Source organism: Punica granatum, chromosome 6 (genome assembly GCF_007655135.1).
Source record: "Punica granatum isolate Tunisia-2019 chromosome 6, ASM765513v2, whole genome shotgun sequence".
Classification (NCBI taxonomy): Eukaryota; Viridiplantae; Streptophyta; class Magnoliopsida; order Myrtales; family Lythraceae; genus Punica; species Punica granatum.
In genome coordinates, this window is record NC_045132.1 from 26,081,585 (window position 1) to 26,096,637 (window position 15,053).

Consider the following 15,053-nt stretch of genomic DNA (forward strand, 5'->3'; position numbering starts at 1 on the left):
CGGCTCCATGTGAGATAATTATCTCCCTTCAAAGTACAACCGATCAGAACCGCGCCCGCACCATCCGACGTCCCAAGTCGGTAAACCATTGGCAGCTCATCTCCCTACATGGAGTTCGAATCCTGCCCCTTCCCAGTGCCCTTCTTCGGGCTCTTCTCTGTATTGCTAGCGTCAGCCATCCTCCCAAACAATCTTCAAACGGTGTATCTATTACTAATCGATCTGGTCTCAAAACCCTCTGATACTATGATAAGAATGGAGCCAAAAAGCTTGACTGTATTACTGGGGAAAACGAATATGTAGGCAATCGAACCCATACAAAATATAGTAACAAGTAAACTATCCTAATCTACCCCAACATATATGGAAGCATAATATACATTATTATGCAAGATTCCAATATCCCAAAATATTGTCTATGTAGTTGCAGGATGACCCCACCGTTTGTTTCGTTCTTGTAATTTTCGTTTTCTTGAGCATTTTGTCAAGTACTCTTATTCGTAATCAATATACCCTCATTACTTTCCAAGGAAAAAAAGCAAAGTTCTTCCCTCACATAGTGTGATGGGATCACCCATTGTTGCTCGAAAATGTGCAATCTTGCATTTTGAAATTCTGACTGTTGATCGGTTTCTGTTAGTAAGTAAAAGCTTCTAGTCTTCCGACTTTTACTTGCAACATTTTATATTCGAACATTAAGGTTGTGTTTGTTTATAACTTAATTAAATAATTACTTAAAAATTTACAAATTGATTACATGAAAAAATGAATAGGAGAGAAAGAGAAGGATAAAAATAAGGGTCTTGTTTGCTTAATGATTGACCGAAAAATCACTTAATGAGTAAATAAAATTTTTTAACTTAATGATAAATTATTTTTCACTTATTAGTACTCCGACCCCTTACAAAATATTTTCTCACCCTTATCATTTATATTATCTTCCAATACATTTCTTTTCTTTAAGTAATTAAATCCTTAATTTTTAAGCACTTAATTTATCAAACACCATCTAAGTAGTATCATTGCTTTTCGATGTTCTAATTTTTCGCTTATCAAGGGATGTAAGCCAGCAATTAATCGATCTTTCTATCGAATCGTCGACTTGAATTGAAGGCATGATTGCTAAGCCTCAATTCACTAAGATTGCCAGATTCTAATCTGAAGTTAAAAACTTAGTAATTATTTTCCATAGATAAATATTAGTAATTGATAAATTAATTAAATAAAAGAATTGGGATAAAAAGTCTAGAAATCTCCAGTAGGACCAATACCAATTGGTTGGGCCACTCAATCTCTCTCTCTCTGCTTCTGACCGGACCAAGAACGACAAGAGCGCGCTCTCTCTCTCTCTGTGTTATCCTTACACTCAGCTGTCAGCTCCAAGCAAGAGCCTAAGCTAACCAACAAATCCATTCGACCCACATAAGGATTTGATCTTTAGCTTCTTCCCAAGAATGGCGCTGGTCCCATCCGACCCAATTAGCAACGGAAGCGGAGGAGGCCCGCTTTTTGCAGAGGTCAACATGGTGGCCGACCCTTCCGCCCCCGCCACCGTCCGGGCCACCGTCGTCCAGGCCTCCACCGTCTTCTACGACACGCCCGCCACCCTCGACAAGGCGGAGAGGCTGCTCGCCGAGGCGGCTTCCTACGGCTCCCAGCTGGTCGTGTTCCCGGAAGCGTTCATCGGAGGGTACCCCCGTGGCTCCAACTTCGGGGTCACTATAGGGAACCGGACGGCCAAGGGCAGGGAGGAGTTCCGCAAGTATCACGCTTCCGCCATTGATGTGCCCGGTACTGTAGCTAAAGCCTCCTCCTTTGTTTCCTTTTCTGTTCCTAGAAAGCGCGAGCTATTTGCTTAATTGTTTGTGAGAAAAGTCATGTCTAGGGGTCTGTGTTTTTGGAGGTGGAGTATGTTGCGCTCTCGTGGAGATGGAAGCATCCATCCTAGATTCCAAGAATTGGTTTTTTGTGTTGACTTGATCGACTCTTAAACGTGTGTTGGGAGAACAGGAAGAGTTATCTGGAATATGATATCTATGAGATGCCAAAGAAGGTTGCACTGACAATGGCGTGATGAATGTCGTAGTTTTTGTAGCAAGTTGGTCCAAACAATTTAATCGCGGCCCATATGATAACAGAATTTTGGAGCTGTAACTGCATACTTCGGATAGTAAGTTTGATAACACTGTGTCTATAAGCATGACAATGCTTGCACTGGCAATTTTTTGGGCAGCTTCTTTTTTAGTTCCGCTATACCTTCATGAGAATGTACATCAATCCATGAAATGTTATGACTTGACGCATCACTTTTCGTCTCTGTTCTGAAATTAGTTTGTTTCTTCATAATTTGTTTTTGGGTGCTGTGAATGCAGGGCCAGAAGTTGAGAGATTGGCGGCAATGGCAGGAAAGTATAAGGTGTATCTTGTGATGGGTGTGATCGAGAGAGATGGATACACACTTTATTGTACTGTTCTGTTCTTTGATTCTCAAGGCCGATACCTCGGGAAGCACCGGAAAATCATGCCAACTGCACTGGAGCGCGTGATCTGGGGATTTGGCGATGGGTCCACCATTCCAGTGTTTGAGACACCGATTGGGAAAATAGGTGCTGCCATTTGCTGGGAAAACAGGATGCCACTTCTGAGAACAGCAATGTATGCGAAAGGTTAGTTGATGATGTTCTCATGATGTTTCTGTCCGACCTCTGCATTTCTTCTCAATCAAGGAGGTATAGTCGAATGATGTTTTCACGATTCTTAAAAGGGAAACGCGACATGATTCTCCTCATTTCCCTCAATGGAGAAATTGGAGAACTGGAAAATTTTATATCTGTTTAGAGAGCAGAACAGAGCTGTCTCTTATCCCATGGGCGTGCAACTAATTAGCCTCCCAACCTGGTGTTTGCAGGTATTGAAATATATTGTGCACCGACAGCTGATGCTCGCGATGTCTGGCAAGCATCTATGACCCACATTGCCCTTGAGGGTGGATGTTTTGTTTTATCAGCCAACCAATTCTGTCGTCGCAAGGATTACCCTCCTCCACCAGAATATATGTTCACAGGGACCGAAGGTGATCTTAACCCAGAATCGGTTGTGTGTGCTGGAGGAAGCGTTATCATCTCTCCAACGGGAACCATCTTGGCAGGGCCCAACTATGACGGAGAGGCACTTATCTCGGCAGACCTTGGTATATAGTATTTCTTCTTAATCCTCCGAATGAGTATAGTATTTTATCTGTTACGTATGTCAGTGATTTCTGTTTAATGCAATTGGGATGTGAATGGCATAACGTGCAGATCTCGGAGAGATAGCGAGGGCAAAGTTCGACTTTGATGTTGTGGGCCATTATTCAAGGCCAGAGGTGCTCAGCCTAGTTGTCCAGGACAGCCCAACCAACCCGGTCACTTTCACGTCCTCGTCCGCTAATCCAGAAGCCTCTCACAGATAGCCTACTGATCCATGTGATCGCCAATTGTAATTACGCAGCTCGTTGATATGATTGGAGAATCCAGATGAGAATGTGGGTTTGAAAGTACTGTTGTATAGAAATGAGGTGTTTGCAGATAATTATCAATGTGGCTGCAAAGATTTCCTGCCAATGTATCTGTAGTTTCAATGAAACATGTCTGTCTTTAAGTAACAATAATACTCTCATGGTAGTTTACTTAATTCTTCTGGCATCTTCTCAACTTATTCTTCTGCTCTCTATTAGTTTAATGTGACAGGGAGGTGTTAACGAACATATTGATTTAGATTAATTTACTTGAAATTTCTTAATCAACAAATTCCACATTAATATTAAAATGAAAACGAACAGCTCATTTTATTCTCTTAATTATCAATGAAGCAGCCCGAGTCCGTTAGGCAATGACAAAATCTGCCATCGCCACATGATAAGGATCAAATACAACAAAAACCTTACATAGTATAATAATAATAATAATAATAAAACATAACTAACAATATATAACCAAATAGAACGCCAAAGAAGCTTCTGTACAGTTAATTTTCATACACAATTACCATCCTAGTATCAAAATTTCGAACATCAGAAGAGCAATACTAACTCAGTTTCAGGTTTCGATATTAACCGGCTCGTTTCCACGTTCGCTGCTGATTCTCGCCGCCTCCGCTCTCGGGTTGATAGTTGGGGAACTTTCCCGGATGTCACTTACAGGATCTGGGACGGGCCCCCACTTCCTGATCGGGCTCGTGACAGGCTGAAGAGAGGCTATCCCAAAACCGGGCACCTTGGAGTCTCTTATGCCTTTTGTGGTTCTGTGTCTCTTCGACTGGTCTTCCTCATTCTTTGCCTGAGCGTGCGAGACAAACTCGACCAGTCTCCCCCTATCAAAGCCGTTGAGGTTCTCGCAACTGTTCGGCCCGAGTTCGACGCCGTTTGAAGTTCCCTTCTTTAAGGAGATGCTTGCCCACTGAATCTTCTCCGAGAGAGACCTCCTCCCATTGAATGGAAGCTCCTTATCCACCGAGTCTCTCTTCGTCGGATCTAGAGCTTCGAGGCCCTCCCCGAAGCTCCATTTGTAGCTCCTCGTGTTATTATCCATGTTCAACTCAATCGAGTGGAGATCACTATCCGCTGAATCATCTCCTTCGCTCTCCTCGACTTCTCTGTTGACTTCTCCATTCTGATGATCCAACTCGAAGCGGTTACTAATGCCATAACTACCTGTCAAGAGAGCCTCGAGCTTCTTGCTCCTCTCCGACTTCGGGGAGTCCTCGTTATCCTCTTCTTGACCCACCTTTGTCCTCAGATAGTTCTCTAGCTCGCTCTTCAGCCTCTCAACCGCTGCGTTCTTCTCCTCGAAGTGGTACTTTGCCTCCGAGAGCTTCATCTGAACTCTCTCTTCTCGTAGAACATCCGCTAGCTGAAGCATCTCGCGCTCCTGCTCGACCTCCTCTAGGACCTTCGCCGACTCCCTCTTCAGCTGCTCTACCTCAGCCCTGTCCTCTCCGATCCCTTGTGCAAGCTCATCACACACCTGTTCCAGTATCTCCTTCGCTCTCCTCTCACTCTCAAGCTCCTTCACAGCCTTTGAAAGGTTAGCCTTTGTTTCCAGCAACTCGTTCCCAAGCTTCTTGTTCAATCTCTCCGTTTGCCTCCTCAGCTTTCGCTCCACCTCGAGCTCTTCAGCAACGTGGGCAATGGCGTTCCGAACCCTATCTCTCTCCTTGGCTTTCCACACAGCCTTTTCCTCATTGAAATGCCGAGTGAGGAACTCGATCTCACTTTGGCGGGCCCTGGACTCATGGATCAGTTCCTCGACGTGGGCGCGTGCCTGATCGAGCTCAGCCCGCAGGGCAGAGACAAGGGAAATAGTAGAAGGCTGTTGCTTCCCGAGACCTCCGACCCGATACAGAACTTTAAGGAGTTCCTTAGATGTTGTTAAACTGTTACCAAGATCCTTTAAGCGGGTCCTCATATCGATCAAGCCCTCTGTGTGATTCTTGCTACAAGAATGAGACTCGATCTGCAACCAATAAAACAGGGAATCGATGCGAAGTTATTCAAACCGATTCAGAAATATTTCTGTCATTCAAATTGATATATAGTGAAAGGTTCCCTCTTGCCAGCATATCTGCTGTCATTTTCATGGTTTCCTAACAATTCAGAGAAACCAACAGCTTTCTGAAAGAGATGCCCAAAAAAAGTCAATACAAACCAAATAATTGCTTGGAATTATCTGCAAAGATCTCTACCTCTACCACATTGGCATTGGCAATAGAGTCTTCTTGGCCTCCGACGTAATCAGCGAGCTGAAGCTTTTGAGATACCGCCGAAGCCCTTCTCCGATGCTTCCCACCTTCCGGCCGATCCATCCCCTGCAAACAAATGGCAGGCATTTTCATTCTCATCCAATGTCAGGGAAACCTTAATCGTTGGCAATGGCTTCCTGCAATTCCCCGGACACCCGATCAAGGGCTATCTAGAAGCGAAATCTATGCACATTGGCAAACGGAAATGAAGGATTACGAAAGGAAATCGATTCCCACCTCAGGGAGAGGACTATAGGTCGGATCGGACACACGCGGCGGCATCATCAACGACTCCGAATGCGAAAACTTCCCATGCTTCTCTCTCCTCCTCATCCCCTTCTTGTCATCCAAAGCTACGTCCTTCACAGGTGACGGCACCTCATTGATCTCCCAAAGAGTAGCCCCGAGCTTCCTTGCGGAAACAGGAACCTCCTTGCTCTCCATCGGGCCAGTGGGGTAGTTCGAGCTGTTGGGAACCACCAGGGCGGGAGACTTCGAGCCGAGCTTCCAAGTCGGGGTGGGAGTGCTGGACCCGGTCCTCTTACCAACCAAAATCGCCCTCTTCAGCCTGTACCGCCTCACCAGAGACGAGGACGAGGAAGACGAGCAGCCCCTCTTCCTGATCTTGCAGTGGCCGCTACCGTTCCCGGACCTCCCTTCCATCAGACGAATTTTGGGAAATGGAAAATCGCTGCCGGTCTTGCAACAAATTTGGTGGCTTTAGAAAAGGAAGGTTTGCGGGTGGGTGACCATTTTTATTGACCGGCTTTGGGGATTTTCGGGATATAGAGATTCTGCGATACAAAGCTGATGGTGGTGGGAGGATTATTGATCATCTTCACTTGCCTTTTCTGCTGTCACCTAGATTTCCTCAAAAGAAGGAAAAAAAGATTCTCTGTTCTTCTTCTTCTCCTCCTCCTCCTCCTTCGCCTTCTTCCTCCTCCTCCTCTGCTTCAATGTGGCAGTCCAAAAGATTTGAAAGCAGCAGTAGAAAGTGTAGGGGGCAGTGAACTGTAAATTGGGTCGAGAAATTTTGGATTTTTGAGAGAGCTTTTGATTCGGAATTCTGGAGAGGGAAAGAAAAGGTAAAGTGAGAGAGAAGAGAGAGAAACAGAGCAAAAACAGAGAGAGAGAGAGAGAGAGAGAGAGAGACAGTGAGTGAGAGAGAAACAGAGGGGAAGGGAAGGGATGCTTTTTGGTTGGGAGGACTCGGCTCGTTCGAAGGAGGGGAGATGAATTAAAAGGAGGGAGGTGATGACATGGTATACACGTCAGCGGAGCTCAGTCGAATCGGGGACGTGCATGTTGATTGTGGAGGCGACTAGGTTCGGCGTATGAATCTTGTCTCCCCGCCCAATCAGCCCCTAGTTTCTCTTTCCTTTCTATTTAAGTCCCCGTACTTTGTCGCAGCTCCCTAATGGTGAGTTCCATCGGAGCACTCCGAATCCTCGATGTTTTCTAGCACTGCAATTGATGCCACGAGGACATAAATTTCGAGGCGCCATGCCCTCACATGCGTGGAATGAATTGAAAAGAGCAAATAATGTGGCAAGCGATGGATGGAATATATATATAGAGAGAGAGAGAAAAAAAAATAAAGATTGAAGAAATTTTATCGGATATAATGATAATATTCACATGACATGACATGATCAACTAATCATAACAAGGTAATGATGATACGGTGAAGTAATAATTACCACTCGTGTGCACAACAAAAGCTGCAAATGCAAGTTAATGCAGACCACGATGGACTATAGATAAGCACTGCATAGATTAGGCTAGATTGGATCTCTTGTTAATTATTTTGCCTAGAGTAAATGCATGTAGAGCGAGTACATAAGATAAAAAGGCAAAAAAAAATTATATATATTTATACGATCTCGTAATCGTGTTTTTAGTGGTCGGTTTGTGGAATGCCTGCAATCCGACAATTGCCGGACTTTCTCGGTTGCACGTTCAGGCGATTTTGGTGTGCGGGAGTAAGTAGAAGTGCACATGAAAATTCGACGGGGATCAAAGTCGAATCGGACTAACATTAGGGCAGCTAATGGTACGGACATTTTCATAAATACATTGATTGTGAGGGGTGTGAAGATGTAAATAAGTGGGGGAAGGGGAAAATAATGTAGCCGACCAATCTAAAACGGTGCCAGTACATCGTGTCCACCATCAAAAGGCCCCCCAAAACCAATACAACGTACAACGAGGATCGTCTCATCCTACCTCCTCCTCTCAATACAATACAATTCAATACCATACACCCCTTAATAACGTAAGAAAATGTTTGGAGAGAGGCCACGAGGTAGGTCCCCCAACAACGGCTCCATGTTTCATGTTCCTTTGGCAACATATATAAGAATCGAGATCGTCCGATAATAAGCCGGGAATCTCATCACGGTTAAAGACCCGTATATAATCTAATAGGGGAAGGACAACTAATCATAGAGAAGAATTTCAAATGAGGTATTCATCGCTTCGTTGCAAATGTTTAGTGTACGTATACAAGCATACGAAGTAGTCTAGGAGAAGTTGTATCTTGGATATTATTTTTGAAAACCCGATAGTAAATGATCGCCATAAATATTGTAGGTTGCTCTGAGACCGAAATTATTTCGAGAATGAGAGGCTTATTTGAATTGGATGAAGCCATTGCAGCATCCCTTTGGAATTTAGTGGGGGTCCCACTCCCATTCCGTGCCAATTTTTCACATGCCGTGCCTCGTCAATGGTGTGTAGGTCTGTCTTGGCCACATTTGGATAGGGTTGGGGTGTGTGTGTGTGTGTGTGGGGGGGGTCACCCTTCAATTTTTGCATCCTTCTTCAAATCTCTTCCCCTTGGCTCCTTCTTCCCTTAGTCGGATATCTGGAAAGGGATGGTTCACTTCACTTCACTCCTCTTCAGCAGTTTGTGTTTGTTGGTGGCAATGCTCGACCGGGTCTCTCCCCCTTCTCATTAACAATATCGCGACACGGATATCTAGTCATTTCCCATCTACTTTATCCGGAATTAGGTCCGAGCGGCTTTTGTAGTATTGTATTCAATAGATGTCGCGTGGGGGATCCATCCAACAAAGACTGTTTCGTCTAGAGATGCAAGTTCATCGTCCGATATTCAAGATATGCTTGTTTGGTTTGCAAATATAATTTTAAAATCACAACTTTAACATAATTCTACCAACATCAAAACAAAATAACTCATACAAAGTCAAATGGTGAATCCCATTTATACTACTCTTTTTCAAAATCAAAATCTGATTTTAAAATCCTACTTTAAAACCAAATATATATATATATATATATATATATATATCTTTCTTATACCGACTGAAACTTTAAGTATAACTTTCGAATACTTCGATAAGTCAAAAGGTAAGTCGGAATTTCTCATCTTCTAATTAGTGAAATTCCCACAACCATACGCGAAATAGTCCTATCCATCTAAATCCCAATCCAGCGGAATTGGATGACTCGACTATCGGGGCCAAGGTCGTGTTTGCTACAGTAGGTTGGGCTAAAATTTCTCCGACGTTAATTGAATGTAATGTAACTGATAGTACTTTAAGAGAAGGAAATATCAATTCTTCACCTAAACCGTTGACGTGTGTTCCACTTTTTATCAAGTGCGTGCTTTTGGCTAAATCCATCGCCCAAAGTCTAATCGGAACCAATCTTCAATGTCGCATACACTGTTTCTCCTTGGCAGTTTCTTCATCACCTAACATGGGCTTCTTCTCCCCCTCCCTCCATTTCCATTCATATGATGATAAAATCTCAATACCGTCCATTAATTCCATTCAAAGGTTTGGAGGGTTGCCGTTGTTTTTCAGCTCCTCGACTTAACTCGGTCACCCTGCAAAATCTTTAAGAGCAATCGCCGCGCCAACCCCCACCACCCCGAAATAATTCTCTCAAAAGGCCATTGGAGTTGCTTGTATTATCTGAAAGCTAGCAAATGAATGCCATCGATGCAGCATAGCATAGCACATGCGAACGAATACGATAGATTATTGGAACGACTCGTTCGTATTATATTCAACAGTTGATTGATACTTTCTCACCCCGCTCGGTCGTCTCGAGCCAGCCTCCTTCTATTAAATTTTCATTGGGCTTATACGGGTTAGGTCTCATTTCTACTTAAAAGTTCAAGCTGATAAGTGATATTACCTAAGTCTCATATAAATCAACATTCAATAATTGGTCTGTTTCTGCTTACACGTTGTCAAGTGCCCTTCATTATCCGCCCTCAATAACTGAGTTCGAGCCGGACTCATCTTTCGTGCTCGTGTGAGGGGGGACTAACACGAGGCGCTCTTTTGACTACTCTCGATATTAGGTCGGCGTAATGTGAGCCCACGTGGACACGCAGAAGCATAACCCGCTCTGATATCATATTAAATTTACATTGGACTTATACGGGTTTGGTCTCATTTTCACTTAAAAGCTCAAGATGATAAGTGATGGTATCAAAGTCTCATATAAACCAATGGTTGTTCTTTCATATTTTTTATGTGGGATTTTGTAATTCTCAATACCTTCCGCTAGTGGGTGGACAGTTGAATATAAAGCCTTGGAGATATTTCACGGGCCTAACGGGTCCAAATCATTGCTGACTTGTTCTTATTGGGCTGACAACCCGGCCCAATATGAGGCTCTTTTAGTGGAAATGAAAGGAAAAAAACTGTTTGGGCTTGAAATGACTGGTGGAGCTGAGCCCATTGAAGCCCACGAGGCATTTCCTGTGCGAGTTCATCAATCAAATGGGTCTTCACCTCACCTAACAAGACTATATAGGGATTGATTGGGTCCATGCGATATGTTTCGCAAGAGTATCTTCAAGATCATGTGCTCTTGAAACTCACCGGAAGCATCCGTGACTAGATTAGGTCGATGCCCGAACAGAGATACTATCGATATCATTGTCATTATAATTAATATCGAAATGTGAAAGATGGAAGATTTCGCATTTTCATGTATTGAGTTTTATGTCAAACCATTGAGATTGCGTATGCTCGTTGCTTTTACTGGAGTAAGAACGAGTTCAGAATTTCGAGAGAAATATCACTTTCTTCCCAATCACATCCTCGGCTACTTCTTAGATGAAGAAACTAATGTGATGCGGGCACTTGTGATTTGATCAGAGTGAGTGACTTGGCTTGGGACCTCGCACATTAATTACCTCATAGTTTGTCGTGATCGAAGAGAAAACCGCCTGAGCTTATCCATATCAAATATGAGATGTAAATGGATAAGCCCTGAAAATATCTGTATTTAATGACTAAGTAAGATGTACGTAAACTGATATAGACACCAGTCAGGCATTCGTTAAAAGAAAAAAAAAAAAAAAAAAAAGAACACTCGATGCACACCAAGTGGCCTTAGCTTAAAACTAATTAAAATGGAAAGCGTCAAAGTCGATAGTCAAAGCCGGCGGGCTGGCGTCTTTCTCATCATCCAATGGCCGCCGGAGAGCATCTCCACCCATTGACGCACCGTCCCATCGTCCGTTTGGTTCGATGCGGCATGCATCTTTATGTCAAAGTCTTCACCTCACTTGGAAAGTTTTATGTCGTGCAGTTTAATCAGTTGATCGTGCTGAAGTGACTTTATGCAGACATATTGCGTCGAGCCGAATCAAAGATAAAAAGATGTTGCCAATTTATCGACGGAAGGTATGTTTTTCTAGTTATGGAGTCAAAAAATGTGGGATTAATTTGAGCCCTACCGTGGAATATTCAGTGGCCTATAAGATACTAATCTGATGAGCCAAGTCAAGAATAACTAAGCCAATTAAATTATTGACAATTCTACTAATCATCTTACATCACTTCACAAAAGAACATATTCTTTTATCGATTTCCACTAAATCAAGCAACCTTGGATGCCGCATGAACTCGACAAGAGAAATTACGAAAAGAATAAGTGGACTCATATTCAACGTACGTAACCACATCCATTTGTAAAGAATTTGATTTCTATTGATATCTTCCGAAAAATACATGTATGGTAAGGATGATCAAGTTTTGCCCTTGAATCTTTCATAGGCCGTCATTACATGGTGGGGCTAATGTCATATCTCACTCCTCTTCCAAACCAATGAAATAATATGATTTGCTTATATTTCTAACTTTTAAATTTTTGCCATTCTATATTTACTTAAATAAATAAATATATATATTATATTAATTTTTTCTACCTAAACAAAATGTACGACCAAAATGTCACGAAAATGGTGACGCCGACGGCGATGCAGGCCAAGTCAAGGGCCCTCTCCGCCCTGTGCTGCTGCCGCCTTCGCTCCCTTTTCATCTCCTCAAACTCCTTGAACTGCTCCTTCGCCTCCCCTCTCTTCCTCGCCTTCCGCCTCTGCCCGCCCTCCATGGCCGCCTCGAGTATTACCAAACTGTCTCTCCCGTTCAAGCTCCTCCCTTCCATGTCCTCCACCTGCAGGCTCACCTCCGTCACCTCCAGGCAATCCTCTCCTACTCCTCCCTTGCTCTTCCCTGCCCCGAACGTCACCACCGCCCCAAACTGCACAACTTCCGCTGCTGACCCTTTCCGTGGCTCCCCTGCCACTATGGTCCCGTACAGGACCAAGATGTCCCCCGTCAGCCAGTGCCTCTGGACCGAGACCGGCTCCCTGCTCGAAAGGTTCACCACACGCTTCAGTGCCGTGTCGATCACGATCCAGCTCATCGTCAGGTTCTCCTCCAAGTGGCTGAGCCACTCGTCGTCGTCGGCCCCCGCAGAGTTCCGTGTTATGAAGGTCGGGAGCAGCTCCTTGGGGCCGAGCAGGTCGACCCTAAAGGGCGAGCACCGGAACCACCCCGACTCTGTCTCGTTAGCCTGGACCTTCGAGAACACGAGCTCGTCCTTGTAGAATAGATCGACCGCTGAGATCAACTCGGTGGTCGGGGACGGGAACTTGTACGCGGGACGTTTCTTCTGCCTCGACGGCTTGGGGCGGTGAAGCAGCGGGTAGGAGTCGGAGAAGAAGGAGCGGTGGCTGGAGGGGAGCGTGGAGATGACCTGGCGGACGAGCGGGTCCTGTGTGGACGGCCATGTCGAGGCACACACATCCCTCCAGAGAGCGTCGTCGGAGGAGAGGGCGCTGAGCTGGGCGGAGGCGCAGGTGACGGCCGCCAGGGCCGGGCCGTCCAGGCGGGTCAAGATGTGGGACCGAATGATGTCTGAGTGAACAGTGGTGATGGAGGCAGTGGCCGCTTCATGGCTACGACCGTGCTGATGATCATCAGCCGCTGCTATCGGCGGTCGGATAGGGCTAGCCATTTTATATATCGAATTGACAAAACGAAATGATTATTCGGTTTCCTTCCCGAAAAAAGCCGAACGCAGAACAATGTTGTTTGATCTTCAAGACCTCTTGTGTTCGTTAGAACAATTGTGGTAGGGAGAGAGTGGAGACAAATGATGTATACATGGATGTGAGGTTTTGAACAAGCAAAAGCGGGCATTATATAGGACAGGACATAATACCATGTGGTTTGAGAGTGAAGTCAACACTCAACTTTTAATTTTCGTAGTTCTTTTTTTTTTTCTTTTCAAAAGATTTTTTCTTTTCCTCATTATTGATTGAACGAACGATCGAGAAATATCCTCGTAACCTTCCTCAGTACCAAACCCTTTCTATTAAATTAAATGACGGGGCTATCCGTATTTCGCATTCTTGATCTTCTACAATTCGCGTGGATGTCTTGTGCGTATGCAAACATCGTACTCTATCAACTGTATGAATTAGTTCTTTGAGATTGAGATGATGAGTCCAGAATCATTGATCCCTTGTGAATTAAATTGGACTCATATGATTACACCTTAATCCGACCCCTTCTCACTCCTAAAAAAACAAAAAAAACTATATGAATTACCTGGCTTTTTTTTTAATGAATAACTAGCCGGCTTTACTACTTCACCACTTTTTTTTTTGTTGTAAATGGTGTCCGGCGTCGTAGCAATCGACTAGTCTACCAGGTAGTGTTTGTACAGCCTATGGTCCACCATTAAACTCCAAATGCCGACCCCATAGAGAATCGAACCTTGAACCTGATATCTTACTTGTTATCAGCTTATCAGCAAATTCAACCCGTCCATGGTTGTTACTTCACCGCTTGTTGAGTTTAGTTTTGCAGCTTTTGCTTCAGTTTGACTTTACAACCTTATATAAGTTGCTGAAAACTTTTCAGATAATTTGGTCCGTTGAAAGTTCGAACTCAGGAAAATGTAATTTGAGAAGAGAAAAATGAAAAATGGATTTTCCAGAAAATCCAAATGATTTTCTTTTTAACTTGAAAATTTGAGGCGTCTATAATTGAAAATTAACTCAAATCTCGGGGTTTAATTTGGGTCAAAGTTTCCAATATTTGACCTGTCAAAAAAGTTATATTTTCAACCCTTTCGTTTAGTGTGTTTTATGATTGATTGAACCGTGTATGAACACTGACTTTTGACATATGAAGATATGTATATATATTGATTTTCTAAATAGTAATCGTAATTAATGGAGGTTCCATAATTCCATTCCTTTCAGTCGTTTGGCTTTTTTCAACTTAGGTAGGCTGAAAGACACTAAAATCAAGATTAGTTTCCGACAATTGCAGTCAATGCTGATACATTAATTATTGCACTTCCTAGTAAACGTGGATTTCATTCTTCAGAAAATAGAGATAAAATCTCGAGATACATATAAACAAATCCATCCATCCATATATATATGTGCGTAGGCACATGATTGTGCATAATTGATCTTTGTTAATTATTTCTATATGTTCAACATATAATGCATGGTCGATATTAAAATCAGAACTAACATGTATCTTTATTTAAGCTCGTAGATATAGGACTAATTGAGCGGGGATTTTATGGATCCGTGATAAGATAACTGTTGCTTTATTTAACCAATATGCTTATCAATGAAAATCTATAATGCACTCGGAAACAGTCTAATAATGTCTCATCATCACCATAATATATAGAAATAATAATCATTGTTAACTTTTTGCAAGAGAGAAGAATCCTAAAAAACTAGATTTTCAATATCTAACAGATTTTATTGGGATTTGTTATGTATTTGATTTGACTTTTGCTTTTGAGTGAAGTTGTGTAAGTACATATTTTCATTTATAATATGATATGGCTGGGGGGTTGGCTGCTGTTCCACTGTCGCCAACGAGGAGAACATTTTCTAAAAGTTCAAAAAGTCCAGTATAAATTACGATAATTTTTTTTTTAAACAATTTAACTTACATAGCTTGCCGTTT

At 43.1% G+C, this 15,053-nt stretch overlaps 3 protein-coding genes across 3 annotated transcripts; 1 reads left to right on the plus strand and 2 right to left on the minus strand.

Annotated features, from left to right (window-relative positions):
• The first annotated feature begins 1,275 nt into the window (after positions 1-1,275).
• On the plus strand, positions 1,276-3,676 carry LOC116210735 (bifunctional nitrilase/nitrile hydratase NIT4A). Its single transcript, XM_031544761.1, has 4 exons — positions 1,276-1,791; positions 2,373-2,666; positions 2,909-3,190; positions 3,300-3,676. Exons 1-4 carry the CDS (start codon positions 1,455-1,457, stop codon positions 3,449-3,451), a joined length of 1,065 nt encoding a protein of 354 aa, XP_031400621.1. The 5' UTR covers positions 1,276-1,454; the 3' UTR covers positions 3,452-3,676.
• A 133-nt stretch (positions 3,677-3,809) lies between these two features.
• On the minus strand, positions 3,810-7,221 carry LOC116210734. Its single transcript, XM_031544760.1, has 3 exons — positions 6,016-7,221; positions 5,722-5,844; positions 3,810-5,492 (listed from the first exon to the last, which is right to left on the minus strand). Exons 1-3 carry the CDS (start codon positions 6,439-6,441, stop codon positions 4,077-4,079), a joined length of 1,965 nt encoding a protein of 654 aa, XP_031400620.1. The 5' UTR covers positions 6,442-7,221; the 3' UTR covers positions 3,810-4,076.
• Positions 7,222-11,718: 4,497 nt separating this feature from the next.
• Positions 11,719-13,239, minus strand: LOC116209804 (F-box protein At2g27310-like). Its single transcript, XM_031543504.1, has one exon. It carries the CDS (start codon positions 13,066-13,068, stop codon positions 11,971-11,973), a length of 1,098 nt encoding a protein of 365 aa, XP_031399364.1. The 5' UTR covers positions 13,069-13,239; the 3' UTR covers positions 11,719-11,970.
• Positions 13,240-15,053: the final 1,814 nt, after the last annotated feature.